Source organism: Pituophis catenifer, unplaced genomic scaffold (genome assembly GCF_029215685.1).
Source record: "Pituophis catenifer annectens isolate HBS135680 unplaced genomic scaffold, rPitCat1.0.hap2 SCAF_6, whole genome shotgun sequence".
In the NCBI taxonomy this organism is placed as follows: Eukaryota; Metazoa; Chordata; class Lepidosauria; order Squamata; family Colubridae; genus Pituophis; species Pituophis catenifer.
In genome coordinates, this window is record NW_027256886.1 from 33,436,900 (window position 1) to 33,464,120 (window position 27,221).

At 34.7% G+C, this 27,221-nt stretch overlaps 1 protein-coding gene across 1 annotated transcript in view; it reads right to left on the reverse strand.

Annotated features, from left to right (window-relative positions):
- CLSTN2 (calsyntenin 2) overlaps window positions 1-26,455 on the reverse strand; it is a 250,974-nt gene extending 224,519 nt beyond the window's left edge. The window contains exon 1 of the mRNA XM_070945192.1: window positions 26,392-26,455. Coding sequence (XP_070801293.1) covers window positions 26,392-26,455 — 64 coding nt within the window. The remainder of the gene's footprint in view (window positions 1-26,391) is intronic.
- Between the last annotated feature and the right edge of the window lie 766 nt (window positions 26,456-27,221).

Below are 27,221 nucleotides of genomic sequence, written 5' to 3' on the forward strand. Positions count from 1 at the left end.
GAAAATGTATAAACTTTGGGAGTGAATACCCCAAATACCCGTATATTACTTTATTCATGTGTTCTGCAATAGTGGATCTTGTGAATTTACACATACAATATATGTGTTGGAATATGTGTGTATATTTTTGTTATGTTTTCAACAAAGCATTTTATCTATCATGTCAAATCTATGAAGCTTCTATTATGGAATATAAAGTTTAGCTGAACATTCTCTACTAACTCCAATCCTTGATTAACTCTGACAATTAAGCAGATATGTTATTCATAATAAATACCTGAGCTGGTATTTACTAGGAACAAATGTCTCCAGAGGAAAAATAGACAAGTGATCATCAAAGTGTAAGACTTATTACTGTTAATGCATGTAAAATATGATTACATTTCTTACACTGTAAATTGTTGACTGCTAAAGAAAATTAAAAAGCTTAGAATGATGCAGTCTGCTTATTACAGAATCAAAAATGAGTATAAAATATGGCTTTTTATAGTCACCCTCATCTAAAATGATTTCGGGGAAAAATACGGTAGCTAATAAATATCTTGCCAGAAGAAATCTATTTTCGTGTGGAAATAAATTCCAAAAGAGTCAATATAAAATATCAGTGTTGTTTATTTTAAATAATGAATTAAAGATTTTATTATCTTCAACTATACCACTTGCCTAGTTTCTTCCTCCAGGAGTCCTGATAGTGAAGAATGCTCATGCAGACATTCCCAAAATGCAAGACAACTTGCTCTTTATGGAATTATCTTTTCATTGATTAGAGGATATTTTAAACTAGACGGCCATATAATTACTATGCTACAGTTGCATATAATTGCTATAAAAGTACAGTAAATGAAATGCATATTCTTGTTATACATTTCTATATTATCTTTTCCTTTTGCTAGCCAACTGAACTAGATCAAGTCATTTTTCCATAAATACAATGTGTGAAATTTAATAATTGTGTATTCAAACCAATATTGATTCAAAATTATTTTAGATCAGCTACATGAATAAACATTCAAATACCCATATTTGCTAAGAGTTTCAAAAGAAAATTAAATTCCCGTTTTCAGTATCCATGTATTTAAAAATAGTGCATTAATTCACTAGTTACATTCTGCCAAAGAAACAATCAGTCCTTGAGATGTAAGTTTGTTTACTATAAATAATGTGATAATAATCAGAAAGATTCGTCATTCCTAGCTTTACAGTGCTACATACAAATTATAAAATAACTGGATGCTCATGGTCCAAAAATGTAAAAAAAAACATTGAGATGCCTATTGTATAAAATTGTGAAAGTACTATATATAAAACCTATTAGACTTTTATTAGCATGCAGTATTAAGAAAGCTGTCAGTTTGAACTTTTGAATTGTTTAGCAGCATTCTTGGATTATTACATATGCCACAAATTATATACATCAGAAAAATACAGACTTTTATACAGCAAAAAGAAAAGGTGAAAATTTTAACACCCAAAATACTGAATATGCTATTTTAACATACCTGTTTTTTTATTCAAACTGTGATTCAAGCAAGTACCACTATCTTCCAAACTGGTCACTAACTTTTGCTTTCAATTCACAGTAGTTCATGACCTTATCTTTTCTTGTTTTCTTAAGTAAACTTACTTCCATTAAATTCATTTTAAAGTTTCATCTAACTTTCCTAACCTTAAATTTTAATAACAAGGCAAGCAAAAGCACTGTAATTTTCTTTTAATAAATATTAACTACTTGTAAGCTCTCACTCTCCCCACCCCCATCTACCAGCTTTCTCACATCCTAAAATTTCCTCAACCAAATGTACCATTTCATATACTTATTCTACTCATTCATACTTTATGGTTCACTCGATTTTCCTACAAAACATAATTACCTTAATATTTTATACACTGATTTACAGGCTGAGGAATCTGGTATATCACACATTGAGCAGTAAAATTTTAGTGCTACCTTTGATAGCAAAATGCAGGCCTGACTTTAACTCTGAAAAACTGAATGACAGGATTAAAGGAAAAGTCTTTTCCTATGAGACAAAAGAAAAATTGATAAGAATTTTGCAATAATGTTCTCAGACACATTTGATATAGTAATCTCCATATGGCTCTCGTGATTTATTATGTTGTTGTTGTCAGTTGGAAATCATGTCCGACCCATCGTAACCCCATGGACAATGTTCCTCCAGGCCTTCCTTTCCTCTACCATTCTCAGGAGTCTATTTAAGCTCACACCCACTGCTTCAGTGACTCCATCTAGCCCACTCGTTCTCTGTCGTCCCATTCTTCTTTTGGCCTCAATCTTTCCCAGCATTAGGCTCTTCTATAGTGAGTCCTCCCTTCTCATTAGTTGACCAAAGTATTTGAGTTTAATCTTCAGGATCTGGCCTTCTAAAGAGCTGTCAGGGTTGATCTCCTCTAGGACTGACCAGTTTGTTCACTTTGCAGTCCAAAGGACTCGCAAGAGTCTTCTCCAGCACTATAGTTCAAAAGCGTCAATTCTTTGGCGCTCAGCCTTCCTTATGGTCCAACTTTCACAGCCATAAATTGCAAATGGGAAAACCATATCCTTGACTGGGTAGCCCTGCATAGCATAGCTCATAGCTTCATTGTGCACAAACCCCTTTGCCACAACAAGGCAGTAATCCATGAAAGAGGTATGATTTATTACTTTTTAACAAAAATGGTGTTTATTTCTGGTTACCAGCAAAAATGCTGTAATTATTCTTAAAGAACATATTTCAGGTTTCCATTCTAATTTTATGTTTAAAGTTTTGTGACTACTTTGATGCATTTGCTTCCAATACTTTGGACTTACTTTAAATGACCATCACATATGGTAAAAGGTTTCTTCTTTATTGCAGCATTCCCAACAATTGCTGTTAAATTATTTCTCTGTCTTTGTAATCATTGAAGGAGTTATATGCCATTTGCAAAGTATTTTATACCAATTTTCCTCCAAATTATAAATTGGAATAGATTTTATTTTTTCCAAAGTTCTTCCCATTGTTCTACTGTGATTACTTTGAAGATTTGCATCACTCCATCATGTAATGTTTAATTTGCTCCATCTCTATGTCATATTTCAATAAGTTTATATTTACATCCTAATAGATAATATTTATACAAAAGATAACTTTTATATAAGTTTTTCAAATTCTGTCAACTTTTTCCATATCATTCCTTGAGATCACTCTATTCATCCAATAATGTGTAAATACTTAAACCATGGTAAATTTCTACCCACAATGAGCAATTCTCATTGTTATCTTTTCTCTGCTTTGTAAATCTGGATTTCCATATTGGTATATGTGATTAAATTACTTAGCTTAAACTAAAAGCATTTGATGGTGACTGCTGGACTTATCCATGTTTTCAGAAGATTCCATATTTTTAACGAACTTGCCTCACAATGTTTCTTCAAACTATTATCTTCTTTTGTTTCGTTCTGCATTGAATAACTATAAAGTCCATTGGTTAAGCCAGCTACTTCTATAATTTATATTCTTCTATTTGGAGATTAAGAAATAATTCCTATAACACATCTCCTTGTCTTGTAGCATCTCATTTTTTCTATTTAAAGAGAATAAGAATTCTGATGCAAATATCCGTATTTATTTTCTTCAGATTTCCCTGAACTTCTTGGACAAATTCTATTTATCTGAGTTGCTACAGAAGTGGTACTCTTAATCCTTTCCCCATCTACTTGTTCCATTTTCCCACCATTATGCTTGTAATTTAAAAGCTTTTTCTCAGTGAGTAGTTTGGCAATTTTGTGAATATACATGCTAAAGCCAATGCTTGAGAAATTGTATGTATTCAAATGCAGATGCCACTAGCATTTAGACTAGCAGAAAGTCTGAAATGTTGTGTCAACTGGCTATTTGCCACATTGACTATATAGTACTAAAAAATAAGAGATCAGCATTCCATTTTTAATATTCAAAGAAATAATAGGTGGGAAAGATCATTTTCCCGACACAGACATATAAACAACAACTTGGTAATGTTCCTACATTAAACAATATAAACACATACAGACAGAAACTACTTTATCCACAGCCTTAGTTAAATACAGAATATTGGTCTTTGCTAGTTAGCATTTAGTGAATAGTTATACCAATAGAAGAGGTATCAGGATCCAGAAGGATTCTTCATTTATGACCTCATTAAATGGTTTGCAATGCCCTGCTTTCATCCGACAATAGGTATAATGTAGGTATGATATATTAGCCTGTGAACGGACTAGTATTTTTAATTTGACATTTATTACATTATATTTTTTATGAATATCCTTATTTGTCATCAAGGAACCAGTTGTTTCGACTGATGGTAGTCTGATTCCATTTAGATTTCATAAGTTATGATGGATTTATAAATTTATTATTTGAATATAAAATATTTTTGTCTTACCTAATGGAAATAGTGCATTCCATAAAGAAAGGCTTAAGTAGTTAAAACCTATAAATGGTAGGTAGGAAAAATGTGAATGTTTAAAAATTTGAATTTACTAAGAATTCATATACATATACATATTGGCTATACAAACAATACCCAAAGCATAATGCAATAGATAATTAAAGTTTAAAAGTCAGTATACATTGTACTTTTCTTGTTGAACTGGTAGCAAACCAAAGGTTCTTTTATGATCTTGTCTTTTATTATATCATTATAAATATTTGAATCAGCCAAAATCCAATTATCTACATAAATTATATCTAGGACAGCAGCAATAGATTTCTATATATTTTGCTTTTGGTCATCAGGTGTTTTTTGAAACTACTCAACCAAGAGCTGGCTCATTATAAAGCAAAGTGCAGCATAACATCTTATTCCCTTGAGGAAAAACTAATCAAAACCATACTTTAAAAAACCAGGAGATCTTTATGATGCTAATTAAAACTGATTTGCCAAATTCAGGAACGTAGTTTGGGAGAATGAACTCCTTTTATTTAGTCTGTCTTCCCTCTGAAAGTATTTAATTCCAGTTAGATAAAACCAGAGAACTGAACTGCCAGAACAAGTCATTGACATTTGATTAATGTCTACTGTTCCATTATATTGTTGAAATGTTAGCATTTAGGCATCTTTTCCTTTATCATTTAAATGAACTATTAAATGATGTTAATCTATTTTAAAAAAAATCCCAATGTATTTTTTAAAACATTAGAGTGTTTGAATCTATTAACAATTAATATAAAATAGTCACTTTCAATACATTGTTCATCTTTTAATGAAAACACAGTGATTCTAGTCACAAATTCTACTTTGTTTTAATCATGTCTTTTTATGTACAAATTGCTTTATAAATTGCTATAAAGCTTGTTCATTTTTTGGTTTATTCTGATATGTGAATGCAGTATTTTTCATTGATGCCACACCGTAACTCTAACCCTAACCCTAACCCTAACCCTAACCCAGAAAGAAAACAAATATCTGAAAGAACGACATGAAATCAATGAAGGCTGATTGTTCAATGTGATGCCATGTAAATATATGGCAAGTAACTAGAAATTTTATGATTCAGTCTTGAAGATCTTGAGAACCACCTAGGTAGAGAAGGCTAGACTAAATTACTATCTGTAAAAGGAATACAAAACCAATATTGGCTCAGGACCTGGGTACTTGCGGGACCGCCTACTACCACCACTAGCCTCCCACCGGCTGATACGCTCTCATAGAGAGGGGCTCCTCCGGGTGCCGTCAGCCAAACAATGTCGACTGGCAGCCCCCAGGGGAAGACCCTTCTCTGTGGGGGCACCTACTATCTGGACCGAGCTCCCACCGGAGATACGGAGGATCCCAGATCTGCGCACTTTCCGCCGCGCTCTAAAGACCTTTTAATTTCACCAGGCGGGCCTGGCCTAACTTTCTCCCTCTTTTTTAAATAATTTTTAATATTTTTTAATATTTTTAATATTCAAAGTTTAATTTGTTTTAAATTGATTGGGGTTTTAATCTATCTAGGACAAACTATTTAATTTGATTTTATTTCTGCTTTTAAATTTTGTATGTATGTATTTTATTGTTGGTTGTTCACCGCCCTGAGTCCTGTATACCGGAGTAGGGCGGTATATAAATCAAATAAAAGTAAAAGTAAAGTAAAGTAAATATTCAGGAAATAATGAGTGAACTATTAACAGGGAACTTGCAGAAGAAATTATACAGTGCTGAACATAGTGAGAGAAACTCTAAATAACCCTACCTTGATTTTCTTTGGTATTAGATGGGACAGAGCCAACTCTTTCTTACAGATTTTTAATAGGTTTTCTTCAACTGTTACCCTATAAGAATAAACAACATTTCTGGAACCCTGCCGTAAATTTTCCTCCCTTAAAGTCCTCCCTATTTTCTCATAAGAAATCATTGGACCTTGATTGCTAAACTTTGAATATGGTGACAGACATTCAAGGTAATCTTTTCTTTCTATAGAACAAGTTTCTGATGCACAATGACAGCACCAACAGCAAATGAATACAAGGTAGCCTGCAGGTAGCCTGATGCAGCTAACATAAGAATAGGATTATAGCAGCTACGAGCATCTGCACAAATTACTGTATTGTCCTTTGTCCTGGAAGTCTCTCAGAGAAGTTGTGGGTAGGATGAGGGGCAGCAGAAATTACCCACAGACCAAACCAACTTTGTGTTTAATCTGCTGAAAGGAAAAGCAGCCAAATGGCTATGCACTTATTGAGGACAATGATATATTACCAGATAATTACCAGAACTTCATGCATAGATTTAGAACTTATTTTGATGATTCAGCCAAGAAGGAAACAGTGAGATTCACAAGTTACAGTAAGGAAATTACTAAATTCATTACATATTTGAATTCCAGATGTGCATTGGAATGGTCTTGCCCTGACTAATCAGTTTTGGAGAAGGACTTTCTAATAAACTGAAGAATGAACTAGTAAGACAAAGCACACAATATAATTTGGAATAAGTGTATTCGCACTGCATGTTAATTGTTGGGTGATAATCTATTAATATTACTAATAAATCCATATATCATAAATTCTTTTTTTTTTTTTTTTTGGTGTGCTTTGTGCCAAAATTTCAGTAGAGGCTTCCAATTAGCATTAGTTAATCAATGTCTTTTCTCTAATCAGGGCTGTCAGTTTCATCATTTCATCCAATTCCATCAATTTTGGTAATTATTTTCCATTGTAGATATTAATGGAGCTGTCCACCATTGAACATATAAGAATCTCACTTGTGTTAACATATACCATGTTAACACAATACCATGCTAATTGTCAGCCCTGGAGGCATCTTTTTCTCTGGATCTTCAGGGCTGCCACACATAGAGCTGTGGGAAACTGGGAGGGGGGATTGCATCAGGGGTGAAATGCTCCTGGTTCGGACCGGATCGCCCGATCCAGTAGCAGTGGCGGCAGGTAGTTCAGAGAACCGGTAGCAAAAATCCCTGCCCCCCACCCATGCCCAGCTGAGCCGCACAATCATCAGAGGCTTTTTTTAAAAAAAAATTAAAAGCATTTTTTCTACAACCTCTTTGGCCGAAAAAATGCTCCACCTGGAGTTGCCTGATCGTCAGAGCCTTTTAAAATCATTTTTTTTACAACCTCTTGAAAAGGTTATAGAAAAAATGCTTTTAAAAGGCTCTGGCAATCCCAGCTGAGTTGCCTGATCTCAGAGCCTTTTAAAAGCATTTTTTTACATCTTTGGCCGAAGAAGTTGTAGAAAAAATGCTTTTAAAAGTTTTTTTTAAAAAAGTTGGCCACGCTCACCCAGTCACATTACCTCCCCACCAGGCCACGCCCACAGAACCAGTAGTAACAAATTTTACATTTCACCACTGGATTGCATGGAGTTGTAGAGATATCTAGTCATAATAATGCTCTTTTCTCTGGGAGTCAAGGACGTTCAGCCTGCACCTGGAGTGGCATGACTGGGAGGCATCTCCAGTTGGGACGGTGGAGTGATTGCACCATGTGATGGACATGTGGGTGCAGGGGAAGGGACTTTGACTTTCTTTTGGGTGGGGAAAACCCAAAAGCTTTCAGATTCAGGTTTTCCCAGCTGTGCCAATATGACATCTCTAATAAAGTGGAATTTTGAGGAACTTCTAGCCTCGGAGTCTTCTTTCGTTGGGTGTGTTACTTAGAAGCCTGACACTAATTTTCCAAATTTTTATACATCAACCCATTTTCAATGCATTGTCAACCCTGAAGTTGGCTGAACTGAGGCCATTTTTGTTTTTCTGCTTCAGTGTTGACACATACTGGAGCTCAGGGATAGGGAGGGAGCAATAGAGATAGCTGGGGTGCTGTAGCCAAAGCAAAATGCTTTTCCTTGGGAACCAAGGACATTCCCTTGTTCACAAGGAGGAGACAGGTCATCTAGCAACTGGACTGTATGCTGATTGGACCATGTGACTGAGGGTTATGGGGAAATGACAAAACTTTCACTTTTAATTAGGAGAAAACCTTGGGAACTTTTAAAGTCGGTTGTCACCAGATCTGTGCCAATATGATATTTCCAATAAAGCTATTCCTTGAGGACTTCACCTGTCTCGGAGTTTTGCTTGATATGGGATTATTAATTGGAACCCTGACACGCATATTTGAAGTCCATTTAAACATTTTCGTGTTCTTTCCGGTGATATCTTCTGTACATCATATTATAAAAATTCTCTTTAACATTGTAACATATGAATGTTAATCCCTTCGTTCAGATGTTTTTCCATTGTTCGATTTGCATATTATATTTCCAAGTTTTATCTTATCATACAATCTTCAAATTGTTTATCTTCTGTTTTGAATCTCAGGATTTTATACATTTTAGTAATAAGATGTTCAACATCAGTACAGAACTCAATTTCAAATGCAGGTTTATCATGCTGAAAACTGTACATTTACTTCAATAAATCTCAAGTTAGATTCAAGCACTGAATCCAAATCTATCTATACTGATTTGGCACACATTAATGATTCTTTGAGTATATCACCTCTGGGCTGCAAAAATCCAGGAAACAAGTAGATAGCAATTGAAGATTACAAGTTATCTGTATTTCATTTTTCCTATCTAATGGACTTTTCGATTTTTACAGCCCAGATTTAAAGGTGTAGTCTTTTCTGAAGGAGTAGCTTGCAGTGCAACTATCTTTTAGAAGGCAACCAGTGGAACGAATCAACAGTGACTCAATAGTTATTTAGCATAAAAAACAATCTTACATAGCAAGATATTAATGATTTTATAACTTTAAAATGTTTGGTGATTTTCAATACTAACCCTTAACATAAGCAATCTCACTACAATTAACATGAACTCTCATCTTTAAAAAAAATTTTCATAAGTAAAGCATTTTTTTGCAGAGGTAAGATATTGAATATCACTAAACTCTCGTTATGCCACTGAATTGTCAAGGCAAGATCAATTGTCTTCCATCAATCTGAAAGATTGCTTTGAAGTCCATATAAGGGTACTATACAAATGATACTGTAATTAAAGAATTGTAAAGATCCAAGCAGCAAAGTCAATGCCTTAAAAGTGTATCTACTTCTTGAAGTAAGTGTCAAGTTTTAGTAGCAGCAGAAAATAAATATGTGGCATAATTTATAAAGCACTGGTTGATATTCTGACCCCCATTCATTTTTTTGAATGTGGCCCCCAATATGTTATTATGCATACATTAAACTAACACCTCTCTGTACAAAGGTTAAGCTGAAATAGTCATTCAAAATTCATTTTATTAGATCAGACCTGCAAGTTACTATTGTTACTTTCCTGGATTAATTACATGAAAAATCCCAAATAAGCAAGGAAGATGTAAAGAATAAGAAAAACTGTAACTGGAAAGAATCCAAAAGAGAGACTAGATAGACTAAAGCACATGTGTAGTTTTAAGCCATTGTGAAGTGCATTACAAATTTATAACCTTTGTCAGGCATTACTAAACAATGAGTAACACTTTATGAATTCAAAATTAATCTTTTTTGTTCATCATATATGTATGGCATTTGGCAAACTACAGTAAAAAATGTTTTACTAGAATTTTTCAATGATATAATGGAAGACTTGTTTCCTAGTGATATTATTCTTTTTTTCAACTTAAGAATAGTTAACATTTGTAACGGCACAATTTCTCTATATCCTATACAAAGTTCAAGAAGTTTAGCCCTACTCAAGTCCTTTTAGGAAAACAAAATATCTGAAGTACATTGAACATGTATTGATTCTTTAGGAAACAAAAGAGTATGATTTTTTCAAAGAAGCTTCCAATAAGAATAATAGTAACATCCAAAATTACACTCAAAATTTCCTACAAAAGTGAATGTGATAATAGTGTTCTAAAACACAAAAAATATAAACAGCATTAGAAACTACTATTTTTTTAATACATGTGCCCTTCATACTAACCAAAATCTTTCCTATCTTTTTTTCTATTGAAATTCATACAACCTGCAGTATTCACACTATGAATCTATTCATGCATCCCTGTGTTTATTGTAATAGATTAGCTATCTAGCATTAAACCATTGTCATAGCAGGTGGCAGAACCTAATCAACCTGATCTCAAAAAGATAAAGTATGTACTTAGTGCTTGGATAGGAAACAAAAATTCAGGGCTGTAGGCTAAACTAGAAAGTAAAGAGAAAGAAAACAAAAATACTAAAGAAGGAAATTACAAAACCATTTCCATATTATTACTAAGAAAAAACATGGATATGTTCATGCAGCCATAAGGAGTCAAACTTGACTCAGTGGAAGGTCAGACAGCACCCATAAGTCACAGAAATTCTACAATAAACTACTAGTGTATCTCAGTATTGCTTTTATTCATTTGATTGATTTCTTATCAGTCAGTCAGGAACTTGAGATAGTATACAGTGCTCCCTCTTCCTACCTATTAGGTAGGTTGGGCTGAGAAACAATGACTGGGCTAAAGTCAGTCAGTGATCTGCCATATTGAAGAGTGAACTAAACCTGGATCTTCCCACTTCTAAATCTAAAAGCTTAACTGCTACATCACACTATTTCCCTTCTGATCTTTTAACAGAAAGGTAAACAATGTAGTATCATCCCAAATAAATTTAGTCAAGTAAATATTTATACAGTCAGTGGTCAGTTGGGATATAAGAGGTAGTATTAGAGTGTTTTCCTCCATAATGATAGCCCTGGGGAAAATATGTAATTGTGGAGTCTAGTGGAGGTAGGGAAGACCAAAGGGAGCTGAAGGAGCCATGTGAGCATGTGAATTGATAGTGACTGCATAATAACCTTGTCAAAGCAACCATGAGTGATCAACCACACTGATCACACCTTGCTGATCACCACAGATAGGACAAAGATCGGAGAAAATTTTGTTCGTCCAGTTTCAGGAGCAAATATAAATGTCAAAACACTTGGGAGCAGGGTGACATACAATGCATGCAAGACATTATAATGTGGCATTAAACATATGCTGGGAATGTGCTTAGATTTGAGACTGGCAGCAAGATGAAAATCAGGATTAATTTAGGATTCATGTATAAGCATGGTGAAGAGCAAGAAGTCAGACAATATGGAGTTGCAGATATATGGATGCGCATTAGCATACTTGTATTGCTAAGAACCAAGGAACAGACATAAAGGGTAGGCAAGGAATGCTGCGGGTTCCTTTTCCTAAGGAGGTACAACTAGTAGGACCAAGAAGGAGGACCTTCTCTGTGGTGGTCTGTCTCTGTAGAACATCATGCCTACAGAAATAAGGTTGGCACCTGCTGTGACACTCTTTCACAAGGCCGTACCTGGTATTATATTCTTGCAAGTGTTTTCATTTTACAATTCAGTCCATTCTGAAACTTTTTATAGTTTATATTTAATGGAAAGTCACCTAGAGGATATAGAAATCTCACTTTCTTCTTTAGGGCTTTGTACTGTGGTTTGATTTGTGCACAATGCTAACCTGCAGAAAGATTAAAACTCTATTCTAACCCAAATGCAAGCATATAATACAACAGTTTAGTTATTACATGTAAACAAGCCATTTCATTAGTTTTTAAAAAAGGAGTGAGAGCAACTCAAAAAGCACTCAAGATAAAGAATAATAGGCATAAAATATATGAAAGCACAGCAGTAGTTTCTTTACTTTATGATCGGTTGCATTGTCCAGACATTCTTTGATGATGTCTTGAATCCAGCAAGCAATGTCATCAATGAAATGTAGTAAAATGAGATTAAATCAGGATATCTACTTCAGGGATAGCTAGTGTATCAACAATGCTAGTGTAAGAAAAATAGCATAACTAAATTTCCCTGCACAGTTTCAGAACCTGGTTATTTGAACTACAAGTCATGCGATTACATTAATTAGGCTAAACATATAAACCAATTAAATTAAGTGGAACTTATCATACTAAGTTTTAAAAATTCATTCAGTACCTTCAGTACTTGGAAACAATACAATATCCTGTAAGTGTGAAACATTTTTTATTTAGTTTTAAAAAGCATTGATCTTTTAAAGTTATGAAACTGAAAGAAGAAATTGACCAAAAAGGATTCGAATGTAAGTTCGAATTTCACCAGGCTCAAGGTTGACTCAGCCTTCCATCCTTTCTAAGGTAGGTAAAATGAGGACCCAGTTTGTGGGGGCAATAAGCTGACTTTGTATAAATATACAAAAGTATGAAGGCTATTGCTTAACGCATTGTAAACCGCCCTGAGTCTCCGGAGAAGGGCGGAATATAAATCAAATTAAAAAAAACAGTTCTTTTGAGCATATCACCAATGTGTAGACAAAAAAAAGCAAGCTACAGCACATTTTCCTTGTAAAAAAGACTGAGGAGTTTCCTGAAAAAGCTCACTGCCTATGTACAAATGAGGAACATAAAGAACACTTACAATAGATGATTTCATTCTACAAAATAATTTCATCAGTTTTTAGCACCAAACATAGCAGAAAACAGCCACTGTGTTTATGCCAGGTTTCGTAGATTTCATACAAAGCTTATTGAGAAAAGTTGCACACAAAACATGCCATTTGAGAAACTATATACCAATCATCCAGGGATGAAATGCTCTCAGTTTGGACCGGATCATGCAGTCCAGTAGTGATTGTGGCAGGTGGTTTGGAGAACCGGTAGCGATGGTGATGCGAGGCTCCACCCACCCACCCAGGTGTCATTACTTCTGGTTTTAACCAGGAAGTAATGTGTTTTTTACCTTCTATACATGTGCAGAAGGTTTTGCACATACGCAGAGGGTCTGAACATGCATGTGATGTGCACACGCGGTACGTGCACTTCCAAACCACTAAGGAAGGTAAGTAGATTTCACCCCTGCAATCATCCTCTATTATGTAAGGTACTAAACAAAGAGATTACTAGTAATGATCTGTGTGAGGTTTATATATGAAGACTTTACCAAAATTCCATGATATGAAGAGGAGAAAGGAAATAAATTGAGAAGCTACACAGGCAATCCCCAAAGCAGAGGATATGCATAACTGACAAGTCAAGTCTGAATGCTATCCCTTTTCTTTATGAATTTGCAGATCTGTTATTGCTACAGAAGCATCATCACTGCTAAAAATGGACCATAACAAATGTCTTCTTTTTAGACTTTCCTATGACAGCAGCAACATGGAAAAAATATAATTAATAAGTATGTAACATCCTCCAGAACACATAAATAGAAAAAAATAAGGCCAAAAATGATAGCCGCAGAACCAAAATAAAATTAAGGTGACCTATAATTGGTACAGGAAACAAAAATTACAGTTACAGTAGTTTCAATAATGAATGTGTTTTAAACATCACTGTTTCAATAACAGGGCAGCATAGCTCATTGGTATTTTGGATTATCTAGAAGCATAAAGGTCCTTAATCATCCCTTGACTTCTTAAAATAGCCACATTTTTTTTTTGAGATTATACAGCAGCTTTGAAATAATGTTGGACGAGAAGAAGTAATGAATTGGCTAACTTAGGGATGCCTCCTACAAATACCCAGTCAACATCCCACATACTCATCATTATGAATTGAGCCATATGAATATCTATGGCTGATAAATAGAATATATTTTATATAAAAATTATACAATTGTTTCATGCTATTCTAATAGGTGTTTGTTTGCAATATTCAAGATCGATTCCTTATTTGCAAGAGTCCAAAGAACAAAACAATAGCCATATATCCCCCAAATACATTAGCTTTCATTCACTACCTTTTAGCAATTAAAATTATTATGGCTCCAGTTATAGCTTCTCCAGACTCTTTAGTATATCAGGCTGAACAACTCAAACTTATTCAAGATTAAAGTCATGATATAATATTGAACAAAATATTATTTGCAATTAACTGGAAAGTCATTGGATTAAATATGCTTGCTAGCTTTCCACGCATTACATTTTTTTCTCTCCAAGAAGTCCTTCATTCTGATGCTACATGATATCTGCTGTAGCAGGCTTCTTACATATTCCGTTCTCATTTCTATGGCACTATTATTCCAAAGATGGTAACTATTAAAATACAGGCATCATATTTTCTCTACCCCACATAATCCATTAATCCTTTCACTTCAAATTCTGTGCCTTGTTTTATTTATTTCACCCACAACATAGAACAGTTGCAGGATTGCTTATGATACTGTAATTAGAAATATAAAAATATTTCTGTTAAATGTCAAATGCTAAAATTGCTTCCTTGTATCATTAGACAGCAGGGTATAACTGTTATTTGCTGTTGACTCTTATAATGCATTCTTCTTCCAGACTCAGAAATTCAAGTGCTGAATCATTCTCTTACTAGTATATATCATTTCTTCGTGGCTCCAGTCAAGGTTTCCCCATCCTTTTTTTAAAGATTGAAAAGAATCTTTTAAATGAATGAAAATGCTTGCATCCAAGCAGCTTGAAAGGAAGCCTCTCACATCCATGTATGGAGATCCTGATTATGTCTGGCTTGCAACTGCTTTATCTATATCAGTAACATACTTTAGCTCATAATCTAAATCAGAATCTTTCTAAAAAAACAAGATGATGTTGCTTAATTTAAGTCTATAATTATACATACCATAGAAATATCAGTATTAGTACAATTCTGGTTATGCATTAATTTTTATCAATTAAATAATTATGGCTCACTTTTTCCTACTGCATACATTGTAGTTTATTATTTATAAACTGTCAATGTGTCCATACATACTGATATTTAAGTTTTTCTGTATCAGTTTTAAAAGTATCTTGGATGTTACTTTTGTATTTCAAGAGCCAGCACAGCATTGTTCTCTCTATCCAACTAAGATTTCATCAGTTTTCTATGAATTCTAGATAGATTACCTAATTGACATGAAACGTAACATCCTGCAGAGAATTTCATCAAATATTGATTTGCATTCAATCAAAAATTTATTGTTTTCTTGTCTATAAGAGAGGTCAAATTAATGATACGTATCCAAATATCCAATTTTTAGTAGATGGATGATGCTACTAAATGTTATAGTTTATTGATACCAATCAAGATTATCATAAATAAATAACATGTGGATTCCAGTGCTGCATTCATTAACCATGTTCATATTTAAATTCTATTTTTATTTACCTTAATGTATATCATCAATGTAATAATAATGCATCATCTATACCAAATCATTATGCTAATTTAAAATTTTACAGTTCTCAATAGTGTTTAAATACAATAAAGTTAAATATAATTTATCCATACCATATGATAATTGTTGGTTATGGGGCTCAACGATATGTATTCCCTATCCGGTCTTTCAGGCAGCTACAGGTAGTCCTCGACTTACAACCATTCATTTATTGAAGTTCAAAGTTACAACAGAACTAAAAAAAAAAATGACTTACGATCATTTTCCACTCCTATAACCATTGCAGCATCTCTGTGGTCATGTGATCAAAATTGAATGGCAACTTGTATATTTTTATGGCAGTTCCCATGTTCTGGAGTCATGTGACCACCTTTTGCAACCTTCTGACAAGGAAAGTCAATGGAAAAGGCAGATCCACTTAAGAACCGTGTTACTAACTTAAAAATTGCAATGGTTCACTTAAAAACTGTGGCAAGAAAGGTCATGAAATGGGGCAAAAATCACATAACTGTTTTGCTTAGCAACAGGAATTTTGGCTCAATGGTGGTTGTAAGTGCTAATTTAAAATACTAGGTGTTCTTTGCATGTGTACCAATTTGTTCTTAAGACACCTAATTTATTATGCTGTATTAGTAATAGAACGAATACAGGGATTCTTGGTTTGATATGTTATAGACATAACTCCTCCATTAGCAAGAGGGCTGATCATAACATTCCCTACATTAGTTATAACTACCATGCAATATTGGGTAGATTGTGCTATAAAGCATTGAATAAAACAAAGTAAAAGAATCTTCAAAGCCTTCTAAAAACCTTCTTCTTCTAACAAAGAAAAGTGAACAAAATGGACTAATATTAGGATTATTCCATATAATAGACTGCTAATTGTAATCTAGCTGGCCATTTCAGTTTCATATATGAAGTATCATATAACAATGTGTTTTTGTTTTTTTAAAAAAGGGTATAGAGCATAGCAATTATTCATTAGGAGAAAAGTATTATTTTAAGATCCTATCACTACACTTCTATTTGCTGCTGCCAACTATTTTATGTAGCATTCGGGTACAGTTTTATTAAAGTTATTTTTATTGTTAGTAAACTGAATAAAAATCCAAACACTGTTTTCATATGAGTAACAAACATATAAATTATTACATATTTTGATAACTGCTATTATTTATTTCCTGATACTTATATGCTGGTCTACTCCAACAGGATATACTTAAAAATAAAAACCTGAACTATGCTTAAGCTCCAAATGTACAAATACAATAGAAATGCAGACATTCTAAATTCCTTGCAAAGATTGTATATATAAAATGTCTGCTGTATAGGACCCAAGTTATATTTGTTACAGATAATTTCCAGTCACAAATCAGAAGTATTTATAAATTTGATCCAGGGATGAATTTAGACTACCATGTCCAACAGAAGCCCATGATTGTCATTCTGTCACTCCAACCCATCCCCAAAGTCTGTAAATAGTTTCCCAGGCAAAGGTCATTTTTCTAAAAGCAGTAGAGCTAAGAACATCTGCTCTCTAACGAGGTTTCTAAAAATTTAGATATATGTATGTATAAACAGCCAGACACCTGTTGAGTTTAAACTGAGAAAACAATCCTAATTCAAATGATGTATAAAAAGATGGGCAAGATAGATACAACACACACACACACACACACACACACACACCACGCACAAAGACAATATGGAAGTAGGAAAAGACTGGCATTATTCGAACATGTTTGTACCAGAATAAAGTTTGTAAATTAAGCACAGGTTTTAAACTTATCTTTAATGTGGAATTAATTCACAAGTTTTCTGATGTTGACTATATTAGATGCCTAGAAGAAAGAAAATCAAGATCTACATAGAATAGAATTGATTGGACACACAAGAAATTTGTCTTGGTGCATATGCTCTCGGTGTACATAAAAGAAAAGATACATTTGTCAAGGATCATAAGGTACAACACTTAATGATAGTCATAGGGAACAAATAAGCAATCAAATCATATTAGGAAACAGTCAATATAAATCTTAAGGATACCAGCAACAAGGTTACAGTCATAAGTGGGAGAAGATGGGTGATAGGAATGATGAGAAGATTAATAGTAATGCAGACTTAGTAACTAGTTTGACAGTGTTGAGGGAATAGTTATTTCTGTACTAAAGTCTTGTTCTTATCTTCACTAGTTTTATGGACAGTTTAAATAATACAGATCTCCATAAATAGTGCATCATGTGTCATACTGCAGAATTTTTACATTTTGATTCACCATAATGAATTAGATGATATTAACACAATCATTAAATTCTACTTCCTTTTTGGAAGAATGAGAATGGTATGTTACCATTCAAATTCAGTTGCTACAGATATCTTGACTCTGTTTTCTTTAAAACTCATCTCTAAATAAGATGCTATTCAGCTGTCCCATAAATAGCACTGGCTTCTACCCTATATTTAACTCCAGCAGTATTTCTGAAAAGGACAATAAATCAACCTTTTCTGCAAGCTATCTTAACTTATTCTACCTATCTATCTCTTGAAGCCATGAATGTTCTGTATACAATTTTGCTGACACAAACTTTGCTCCTATATTTTCTAAGTTTCAAAAAGTTTGCTTACAATGTAGTTTATGATTAAGTAAAGAAATAATTGGGGTATTTGCCAATGGTCATTCCATATAGTACCTTTTGAAAACATAAAATTATCCAGTAAAAAAGGTCTGTTTATATTTTATACCTGCTGATATACTGTTGCAAACTGTAACACCATTTGTATTTCTCAAAAGAGCTTATTTCAGTCACTATACAGCATGCAAATACAGAGACTGAAATAACTATTTTGTGTATTGTCTATGCTGAAAACAATTTTACATTTTCAGAAGCTCGGGACAAATTAGGGCATATCTTTTTGTTTTGCGTTTGTGCGTTTTGAACCCAGGCTATTGAAATTTGAAACATACATTAACCCAAAAAATTTCAGACATAAATTTTATCCTTATTGCCATTGGCTGGATTTAGCTGAGAACAGAGGGTAACATGTTTAAGCATATATTAAGAGACTGAGAAAACAATTATGGACACAATAAAAACACTGACACAAACTACTACCTAAGATTTTTATAAGAAGGGATTTGAAAATATTGATAAAATTAAAATCAAATGGTTACTATAAAGGTTTTTCTGTATATTTTTGTTTTATTTATATAATTTAAGTTGAAATTTCTGAATGTGAGGATTTTTAGGACAGTGCAAAAGTATGAAATATTAAGAATTATTTGATTGATTAATAAATGAAAGTATGACGCATTAAGAAGCCTTCAGTCAATCAGAAATATGCATTTTTCCTACTATTATGTTGTTTGTTGTGTTTTGGAAATGATTCCCTGGCACACTTTTCTGAAGGCTGGATGTTAATGAGCAGTCAGTATGGACTATCATCCTACTTTATTTTTGCATCAATATAATAACAAAATTAAGGGACAGAGAGGCTTTTTCAAATTCCCATTGTTTTCTATGTTAGAAAACCTGAAACATTTTAAAAGTTGCCTCCTAGGTTACACTTGAATGTCCCAACATGAAGTTCCAAGTACAAATTAAACCTTTTTTCCCAATTTTTCATCTCCCTAAAGTAAAAGGTATTTTTGTTCTTTGACCTTAGAGAGAACTGCATTATAGTGATGAGAAAGCCAAAGTGATATTGAGGGGAAAAGCTTCCCTTAGAAAAGGGGTCTTTTCACAAGTAGTCCTCACTTTTCAGAAGCATTGCAGAATCCAGAGTTGATCCTTCCCTTTTCAGAAACCGTAATAAAAAAAGACAAGTGATAAGCATGATAACACTGACTTGCAAGGCAAAAAATAACATAAATAGGAGAAAAACCTAAACTTAGAGCATATTAAAATATGCATTATATACTGAAAAGCAATTTTGACAGTTATACACTGTTAAAATCACTATGGATGTTTTTGATTATGTCATATCTGCTTAAATATAAATATAAAGCAGCTCTGGTTGTCCTTAGTGATTCTAATGATTCTACTCAGCATTCTTGAACAGACAAAATTTATGAGATGCTAATACCCAGCTGGGCAGCACTTTTAACGTATTTTATAAATGAAATTGAGTTCAGGTAAGCGTTAAAGTGGATTTGTTTGCTAGTAACTATCTGATCCATTTCAAGGGTCTTTTTAGGTGGCTCCAGGCTGAATTGCTACAGAAATCTACCAAACCAATGGGATGCAAAAATAAAGCTCTGTCTAAAAGTCTGTGGAAAGAAGATGAATAGTTGCAGAGTCTATGGGAGGAGGGGGCTCAACTGGAACATCCATCTTCACAAAATTACACAGTTCTCTTCTTTCTATGCTCTCCTAGTTCATTAGTGTTCTTACAATGTTACACTGGGCAGTTGCTAAAATAACATTTGAATGCTTTTAGTTCTCTATTTAATGTTGTTTTCATTATGAACCAATAATTAATTTAAAAAATCCATAGATATTGATCTCTAATCTGATCTATAACAACACATTCTCAAGTCAATATTTTGCTAAGGGGAAAAATATATATATAGAGATTAAATGATATTTGTTTCAATACTAAAGTTACTGTTTTAAAAAATGCATAATCTTAAATTGCACCATGTTTTACAGTTTTACCAGGAAAAAAAATCCAATCAAGTTTGTTACTAAAGCTTATTTTACTAAGTATTTTATCAGGATAGCACTATCTATTACTACCCTAAGTAAAACCACCCACACAACACAAACATGGCCAAGTGCTGTAGTGATTAAGAATCTGGATTAGGAGTTATAGATCTTCCTTGGGCACAGAAGCTGGCTGATTGTTTGCAAACCAGCAATTTTTTCTCAGCACTAGAACGAGTAGTTGAAAAACACCTGCCTACTATCCTCCTCTAGATCAGCATGATAGATAGCAGAAATGTAACCTTTAGTGAAAAGACTTTCATCCTGAAATGGGCTGATTAATGTTGAAGTGTGTATGTGTATTGTATGCATAAATAGCAAAGGCAGACACAAGTTAAAATAATAAACAATAATTATGGGACCCCAAATATTTAAGCCACCTTGGAGGCTGACACATTGTATCGATACAAAACAAAGAATCAAGACAATAATCATATTGGATGTATCGGATGTCCTCCATTGTTCAGTGACTTCTAGAAGCTTTCTTGCAGCATAATTCAAAACAGAGAACAGGATTCATATCACAAGGTTACACATCTCTGGAATAAAAATATTTATTGTACATAAAAAGTATGTACAGGAAAATAATTGCATATGTGCAAGAACATAAGGGTCAGGAACATATTTTTTCTGGATATATATATATATATATATATATATGTTTATGTAAGTTTTCACGGGTATGTATGTGTGTATAGTTAATATTTCGGGTTTCTTCCCGTGTAATTGTGGATATATCCCTAAAAGGGTAGAAGCGACGTTTCGGCAGAATCCCATCTGCCATCATCAGGCTTATGCCAGTAGTCATTTTGCACTAACTGACGTTGGAATTTCAAATCTGGTGTTGGTATTCTGGGATGGCTCCACCTTTTCATTCTGATTGGTTGGGAGTCCCAGTATGTGTTTATTGGTTTGGCTTCGGGTGTATGGTCGGTTTTTCTCCACTAGGTGGCAGGGCTTCATCTTTGTGGCTGGTTTGAATATGATTTGGTTGGGATTTTTTTGTGCAATGTTTGGTCCATCTTCCACATATGGTGTCAAGATTCGTCTATCTATGAGAGCAGGTTTCCAAATAGTAGGCAGACGTGAAGTGTCATCCCGTTTATTCATGCAATATGGTCTTCTTTCCATTTCTATTGCTTCTCTGATTGCATCTCAATGGCAGGATAATCAGAGAAGCAATAGAAATGGAAAGAAGACCATATTGCATGAATAAACGGGATGACACTTCACGTCTGCCTACTATTTGGAAACCTGCTCTCATAGATAGACGAATCTTGACACCATATGTGGAAGATGGACCAAACATTGCACAAAAAAATCCCAACCAAATCATATTCAAACCAGCCACAAAGATGAAGCCCTGCCACCTAGTGGAGAAAAACCGACCATACACCCGAAGCCAAACCAATAAACACATACTGGGACTCCCAACCAATCAGAATGAAAAGGTGGAGCCATCCCAGAATACCAACACCAGATTTGAAATTCCAACGTCAGTTAGTGCAAAATGACTACTGGCATAAGCCTGATGATGGCAGATGGGATTCTGCCGAAACGTCGCTTCTACCCTTTTAGGGATATATCCACAATTACACGGGAAGAAACCCGAAATATTAACTATACACATACATACATACATACATACATATACATATACATATACATATACATATACATATACATATACATACATACATACATACATACATACATATATATATATATATATATATATATATATATATATATATATATATATATCAATATCTTTAGCTTCTATGATAGAAGACACAGGTAGTCCCTGACTTACAAGCATTGATTTAGTGACCATTTCAAAGTTACAACAGCACTGAAAAAAGTGATTTACAACCGCTCCTCATAGCATCTCCACAGTCACGTGACTTAAATTTTGACATTTGACAAGTAGCATATGTTTATGACAGTTGTAGTGTTGTCCCAGGGTCATGTGATCACCATTTGTGAGCTCCCCACTTCCCCCACCCCTATCTCAGTCAGCTTCCGGAAAGAAAAGTCAATGGGTAAAACTGCATTCCCTTAATGTTCATATCATTCACTTAACAACTGCAGTGATTCACTTAACTGTGACAAAAAAGGTTGTAAAAATAGGCATGACTCATTTAACAAATATCTTGCTTAGCAACAGAAATTCTGGCCCCAATTGTGATTGTATATCAAGGACTACCTTTACTGGCATAAGATAATATATTGTTTGATTACAATGCAGCATCAAGTAATGAAAAATAGAAAAGAGCTATAACTGCTCCCTGTATATTTTATTAGCAAGATTATTTAGTGTCCAGTGCTAATATTCAATGGATTTACAAGTCACGTTAGAAATCCTCTCACAAACCAGCCAAACTCATCAAGCATTGCTTTCTTAAGATTTTTTTTTAATGGACACTGTATAAAACTGTTTGCAAACTTAGTTCATTGACAGTAACAATTACGTCTATTAACCTAATGAAACTATTTGAAATATTCCAGGACTAGATGCTTCTGAATAACCAATGTTGTTGTAAATATATTATTGATTACATTACCAAGATCTGTTATCATTTTAATACTCTATTTCTCAGTATCATCAAATGTAACAGATAGCAACATCAATCATAATTTTAGAGAACTTCAACTGCACATTTCACAGTCATTCTAATAATAATGTTTTGCATATAAATTACACTATGGATATGAGAAAATGGAGGAGCAGAACACAGGTACATCTTCTAGCTAATTGTATTAAACTGATTGGAATATTCATCATATTACTCAAGATCTTAAATTTATATGTCAATTTACAATATAATGTATTAGAACTTTTGAACGATCTTTTAAAATAAAAAAGTAAGATTACAGAAGAAGTTTTGCAGCACTGACACTATAACTCTAATAGATTTTCTCAAAAACAAAATGCCCATATAAGTGGCATTTCCTATATTTCTAACACTACAGAAAAAGATTAGATTCAAAGGATAAAATGTGATTTGAGGCATGTACAAGCATGTGCATGACATCTGATGGGAGCAAATTAAATGTATCTCTTTTCAGGATTGAACATCAGCTCTGCAGTGTAGCATATAAGCCCAGGAAAAGATGTACCAGTAGTTTCTTTAAGACATTCCCAACAATAGATATATCATGTCCCAAATCATATTTAAGCTCTCAAATCCAGAACTCTGCAGTGTCCTACTAAAGAACACCAAACATATTCAACCTAAAGGACATATTAAAATAAAAGGCAAAAAGATTAATGAGATCCAAAGAAAAACCAGGTGACTGAAGTAGATATATTACAATAATTTAATTTTCTCAACATTTTATAAATCTTTGCATATAATAGCATTATTTTATCCATGTATAGAGTTTGATTTTTTAAAAAATAGGTAGTCTCAGATTTGGGACATCATATGTACTTATCATGGTATTTTATCTTGGTGCAACAATACTTGAAATTCACTGTTGAAGACATTCTTTCCATTTTTATTTCTTTTCTAAATAATTTGAAACATTAACCATGGAGCTTGGCACTCACATTATTTCAGAGGATTTTTTTTTTATTTGATTTATATGCTGCCCTTCTCCAGAGACTCAGGGCGGCTTACAATGCGTTAAGCAATACTAAGCTTACAATGCATTAAGAAGCTGAAGTATAATGCCTATTTATAAGCATGATGCATGATGTCTTTTATTACATTCAGCCATTCCCTTTGAAATAATGCATCCTAAAACAAAATTACTCACTTTTCAACTATATACAGATACAACAAAAGCAATAAGAGATAGAGTTTATGCTAGCTGCAGAACCTCATATTAACATATCCAATATCAAAAATGACTTTAAAACTTAATTGAATTTCCTATATTTTAGGAAATTTTTTTAGTTTTTTCTAAAAAAAAACCTTTTCATATCAAATATTGAACATGTAAAATTGTTGAAGTCAAAAGATGCACTTTGCAGCCCCCCTGTGGTAAAGCAGAATTTGGAACTCTTGATACAATTCAGATATACCAGGGGTTAAATTGTTGTAACACTTTTCAGATGCCTATAAACTAAACTCAAGAATTTGCCACAGAAACTCAATGGATTGGGATTTAATGAAGAGCAATAAATGGATACCCAGCAATAACAGTATATTTCAACATATCCCCACCACTACTGTTGTTTATGCTCAGCTCAAACTTCATGCAAATTACGTAAAGTTTGACTAATAATAAATCAAACTGACCTTTTAATATCAAATAATTTGGTTTTTAAGTCTGCAAAACATTTCTTTTTAGTTTTTTTGAAAATGTTACCTCTGGATGTCAGTGATGAATATAAACTTTGTTTTTCAAAACCCAACAATTTATTTCATACAAGAAAATATTTTCAAATCAACTGCTTTTCTATTTTTGCTTATCTCAGAACAGTCAATGAGCAGTTACAGGTAGTCCTCGACTTGCAACAGTTCATTTAGTGACCATTCAAAGTTACAATGGCATTGAAAACAGTGACTTACGAGCGTTTTTCACACAACCATTGCAGTGTCCCCATGGTCATGTGATCAAAATTCAGATGCTTGTCAACTGACTCATATTTATGACGGTTGTAGTAGCCCAGATTCATGTGATCACGTTTTGCAATCTTCTGACAAGCGAAGTCAAAGAGGAAGTCAAATTCATTTAACAATCATATTATTAATTTACGGTAACTGCAGTGATTCACTTAAAACTTTGGCAAGAAAGGTTGTAAAATGGTGCAAAATTCACTTAACAACTGGCTTATTTAGCAAGAGAAATTTTAGGCTCAATTGTGGTTGTAAGTCGAGGACCACCTCTACTTCATAGTCTAAAACTAGAGAAAAGGATGTCAAATAACAGGTATATATCAAAGCAATTCACAGACATCAAGATGATTTGTAGTTCTCCAAAGCAAATTTGGTAATATTAAAAGCAGAAAACATTAATGCATAACATCCAAATAAATCTATGAATAGTGTCATCATCATCACATAGGGAATACATATTTCATCATATAGGGAATACAGGAAGACTCTAGGGATTATCCAAAGAGCTTTATGCCACAGAAACTATGACTCTTTTCTCAACCCAATATATTCTGGAAAATGGCTGTCTTTTAAGGGAGCAGATATCAAAACTTCCACAAAATGTTTCAAGGGGCTTTACCCTGAATTAGAAACAATGAAGTGCCAAAGTAGTTCTGTAATTGAGCAATCCCTGCAAATAAATAAATGCATTTATTTGCTAGAAAATTTAAACAGACATCAAAAAATATTTTAAACTTCACTTATGCAACAAGTTATATATTTAAACAAAAATCTTCAGGTGTTCTTTTCGGGAAAACGCCACAGGTCTTGTAATATTATCCAGCCAATACGGTCTTCAGGATAAATTAACCTCTTATAAGGCAAACAACCATTTTACCCCTAGTTTAATTGTTGTCTTCAATCTTCTGACGGCGTAAATTTACAACCACCGGCAGCCAAGTCATCGGTTGAAAGGACAAGAAGCGAGCATCCCTGGGTGCATCGGGCTGGAAGGTGAATCGCCTTCCAGATGCTTAATCTTCTCAGGCGCTAAACAGCAACCCAAGCGCGGCGGTGCAGCACGCATATCTAATTCATCCCTAAAACTCCACTCGCTTCTCTCACGGCACCTCAAACTTTCCGGTGACTCTTAAAATCTCCAGGACTGAGGCAGGTCGAGGAAGTCCCTTTTCCCCTTTCTCTCCCCGACCTGAACATCTCCTCCATCTCCCACAGCAGGAGCGAATAGCCAGGAACCTCTTTCCGCCAGTTCTAAGGAGCGCGCAGAAGACTGCCTCAAAACAATTGGGGAGGGGGGACCAAAAACTAGCCCGCCTCGTTAAAACCCCGCGACCGTGCTACATTATACACCACCGAGAACCCCCAACGCCCAAGACAGGCAGACACAACAATTCCGCCCCCCCACCCCACCCCGCACCTCGCTACCACCACCCCAGGCGCCAGCGCCTTTAATGACTGGGAGAGTTGTCCCCGCGGCTCTCGCGCAAATACAAACGAGGCGGCGCCCCTTCCACCTGCGTAGCTTCCCCTGCTTTCCCCTTTTAAAAAAAAACAAAAAAAACTTCACCTACCTTTGGTGGCGAGAAGGCTGCCGACCCCCAAAAAGAGCAGCGCCCACTCTCGGCATTGCTTCATCCTCTCCGAGCCCCCCCGCCCCGAGCAACAAGAACGTGCCTTATTTTCGGGGGACTATTTTTGCAGCAGCAGCAGCAGCAGCAGCCGTCCTTTAGAAGCGGCTCGGAGATGCGCTCCCTCAACCCGTTCGAGGCTTGGCGACAGCGGAAAGAGCCAAGAGCCAAAAAAGCAGCTCGAACAGCTGTGGCGGCGTCTGCAATTATTATGATTACTGCTACTACTGCGGCTGCCGCTGCTGCTCAGTCATTCGCAGGCTGTACTGCCAGGACTGGAGCAGCTCTCCAGCTTTCACCGCGGGACTGCTGCAACGTCACTGGGAGGAGAGGCGTGAATATTCATGAGGAAAGAGAGGCGGGAGGGGAAATAGACGCTCCGTTGGAAGGAAGCTCAGCCGGTCTGTTTCCTTTCGAAGCGCGCGGGAATTGTGCGGTCCGCTTTAGGCACGAGTCTTTGTCAGAAGGCGCCAGCCTAAAGGGAGGCAGCTGTGATTTCTGAAGCTTGTCTCGTGAACCCTGAGAAAGAAAAGCAGTATTGCTGGTTTTACTTATTGCTTGGGCATCTTCGCTGTGTACTGCAGTAACGCAAAGATTTGGGCTTTGGTACTTTTAGAAAGCTCCGACACTTTCCAAGCCTAAATAAGGACCACGGAAAGCTCTTCTTGCTCCCGAAGTTATGCCTCAGGGGGGCGCAGCGTTCAATCTAGACTCTAGAGAGCCAGATTCTCCTAGGCCAGTCAGAGAAAATGGTGTGGGGTGTCAAGTAACCA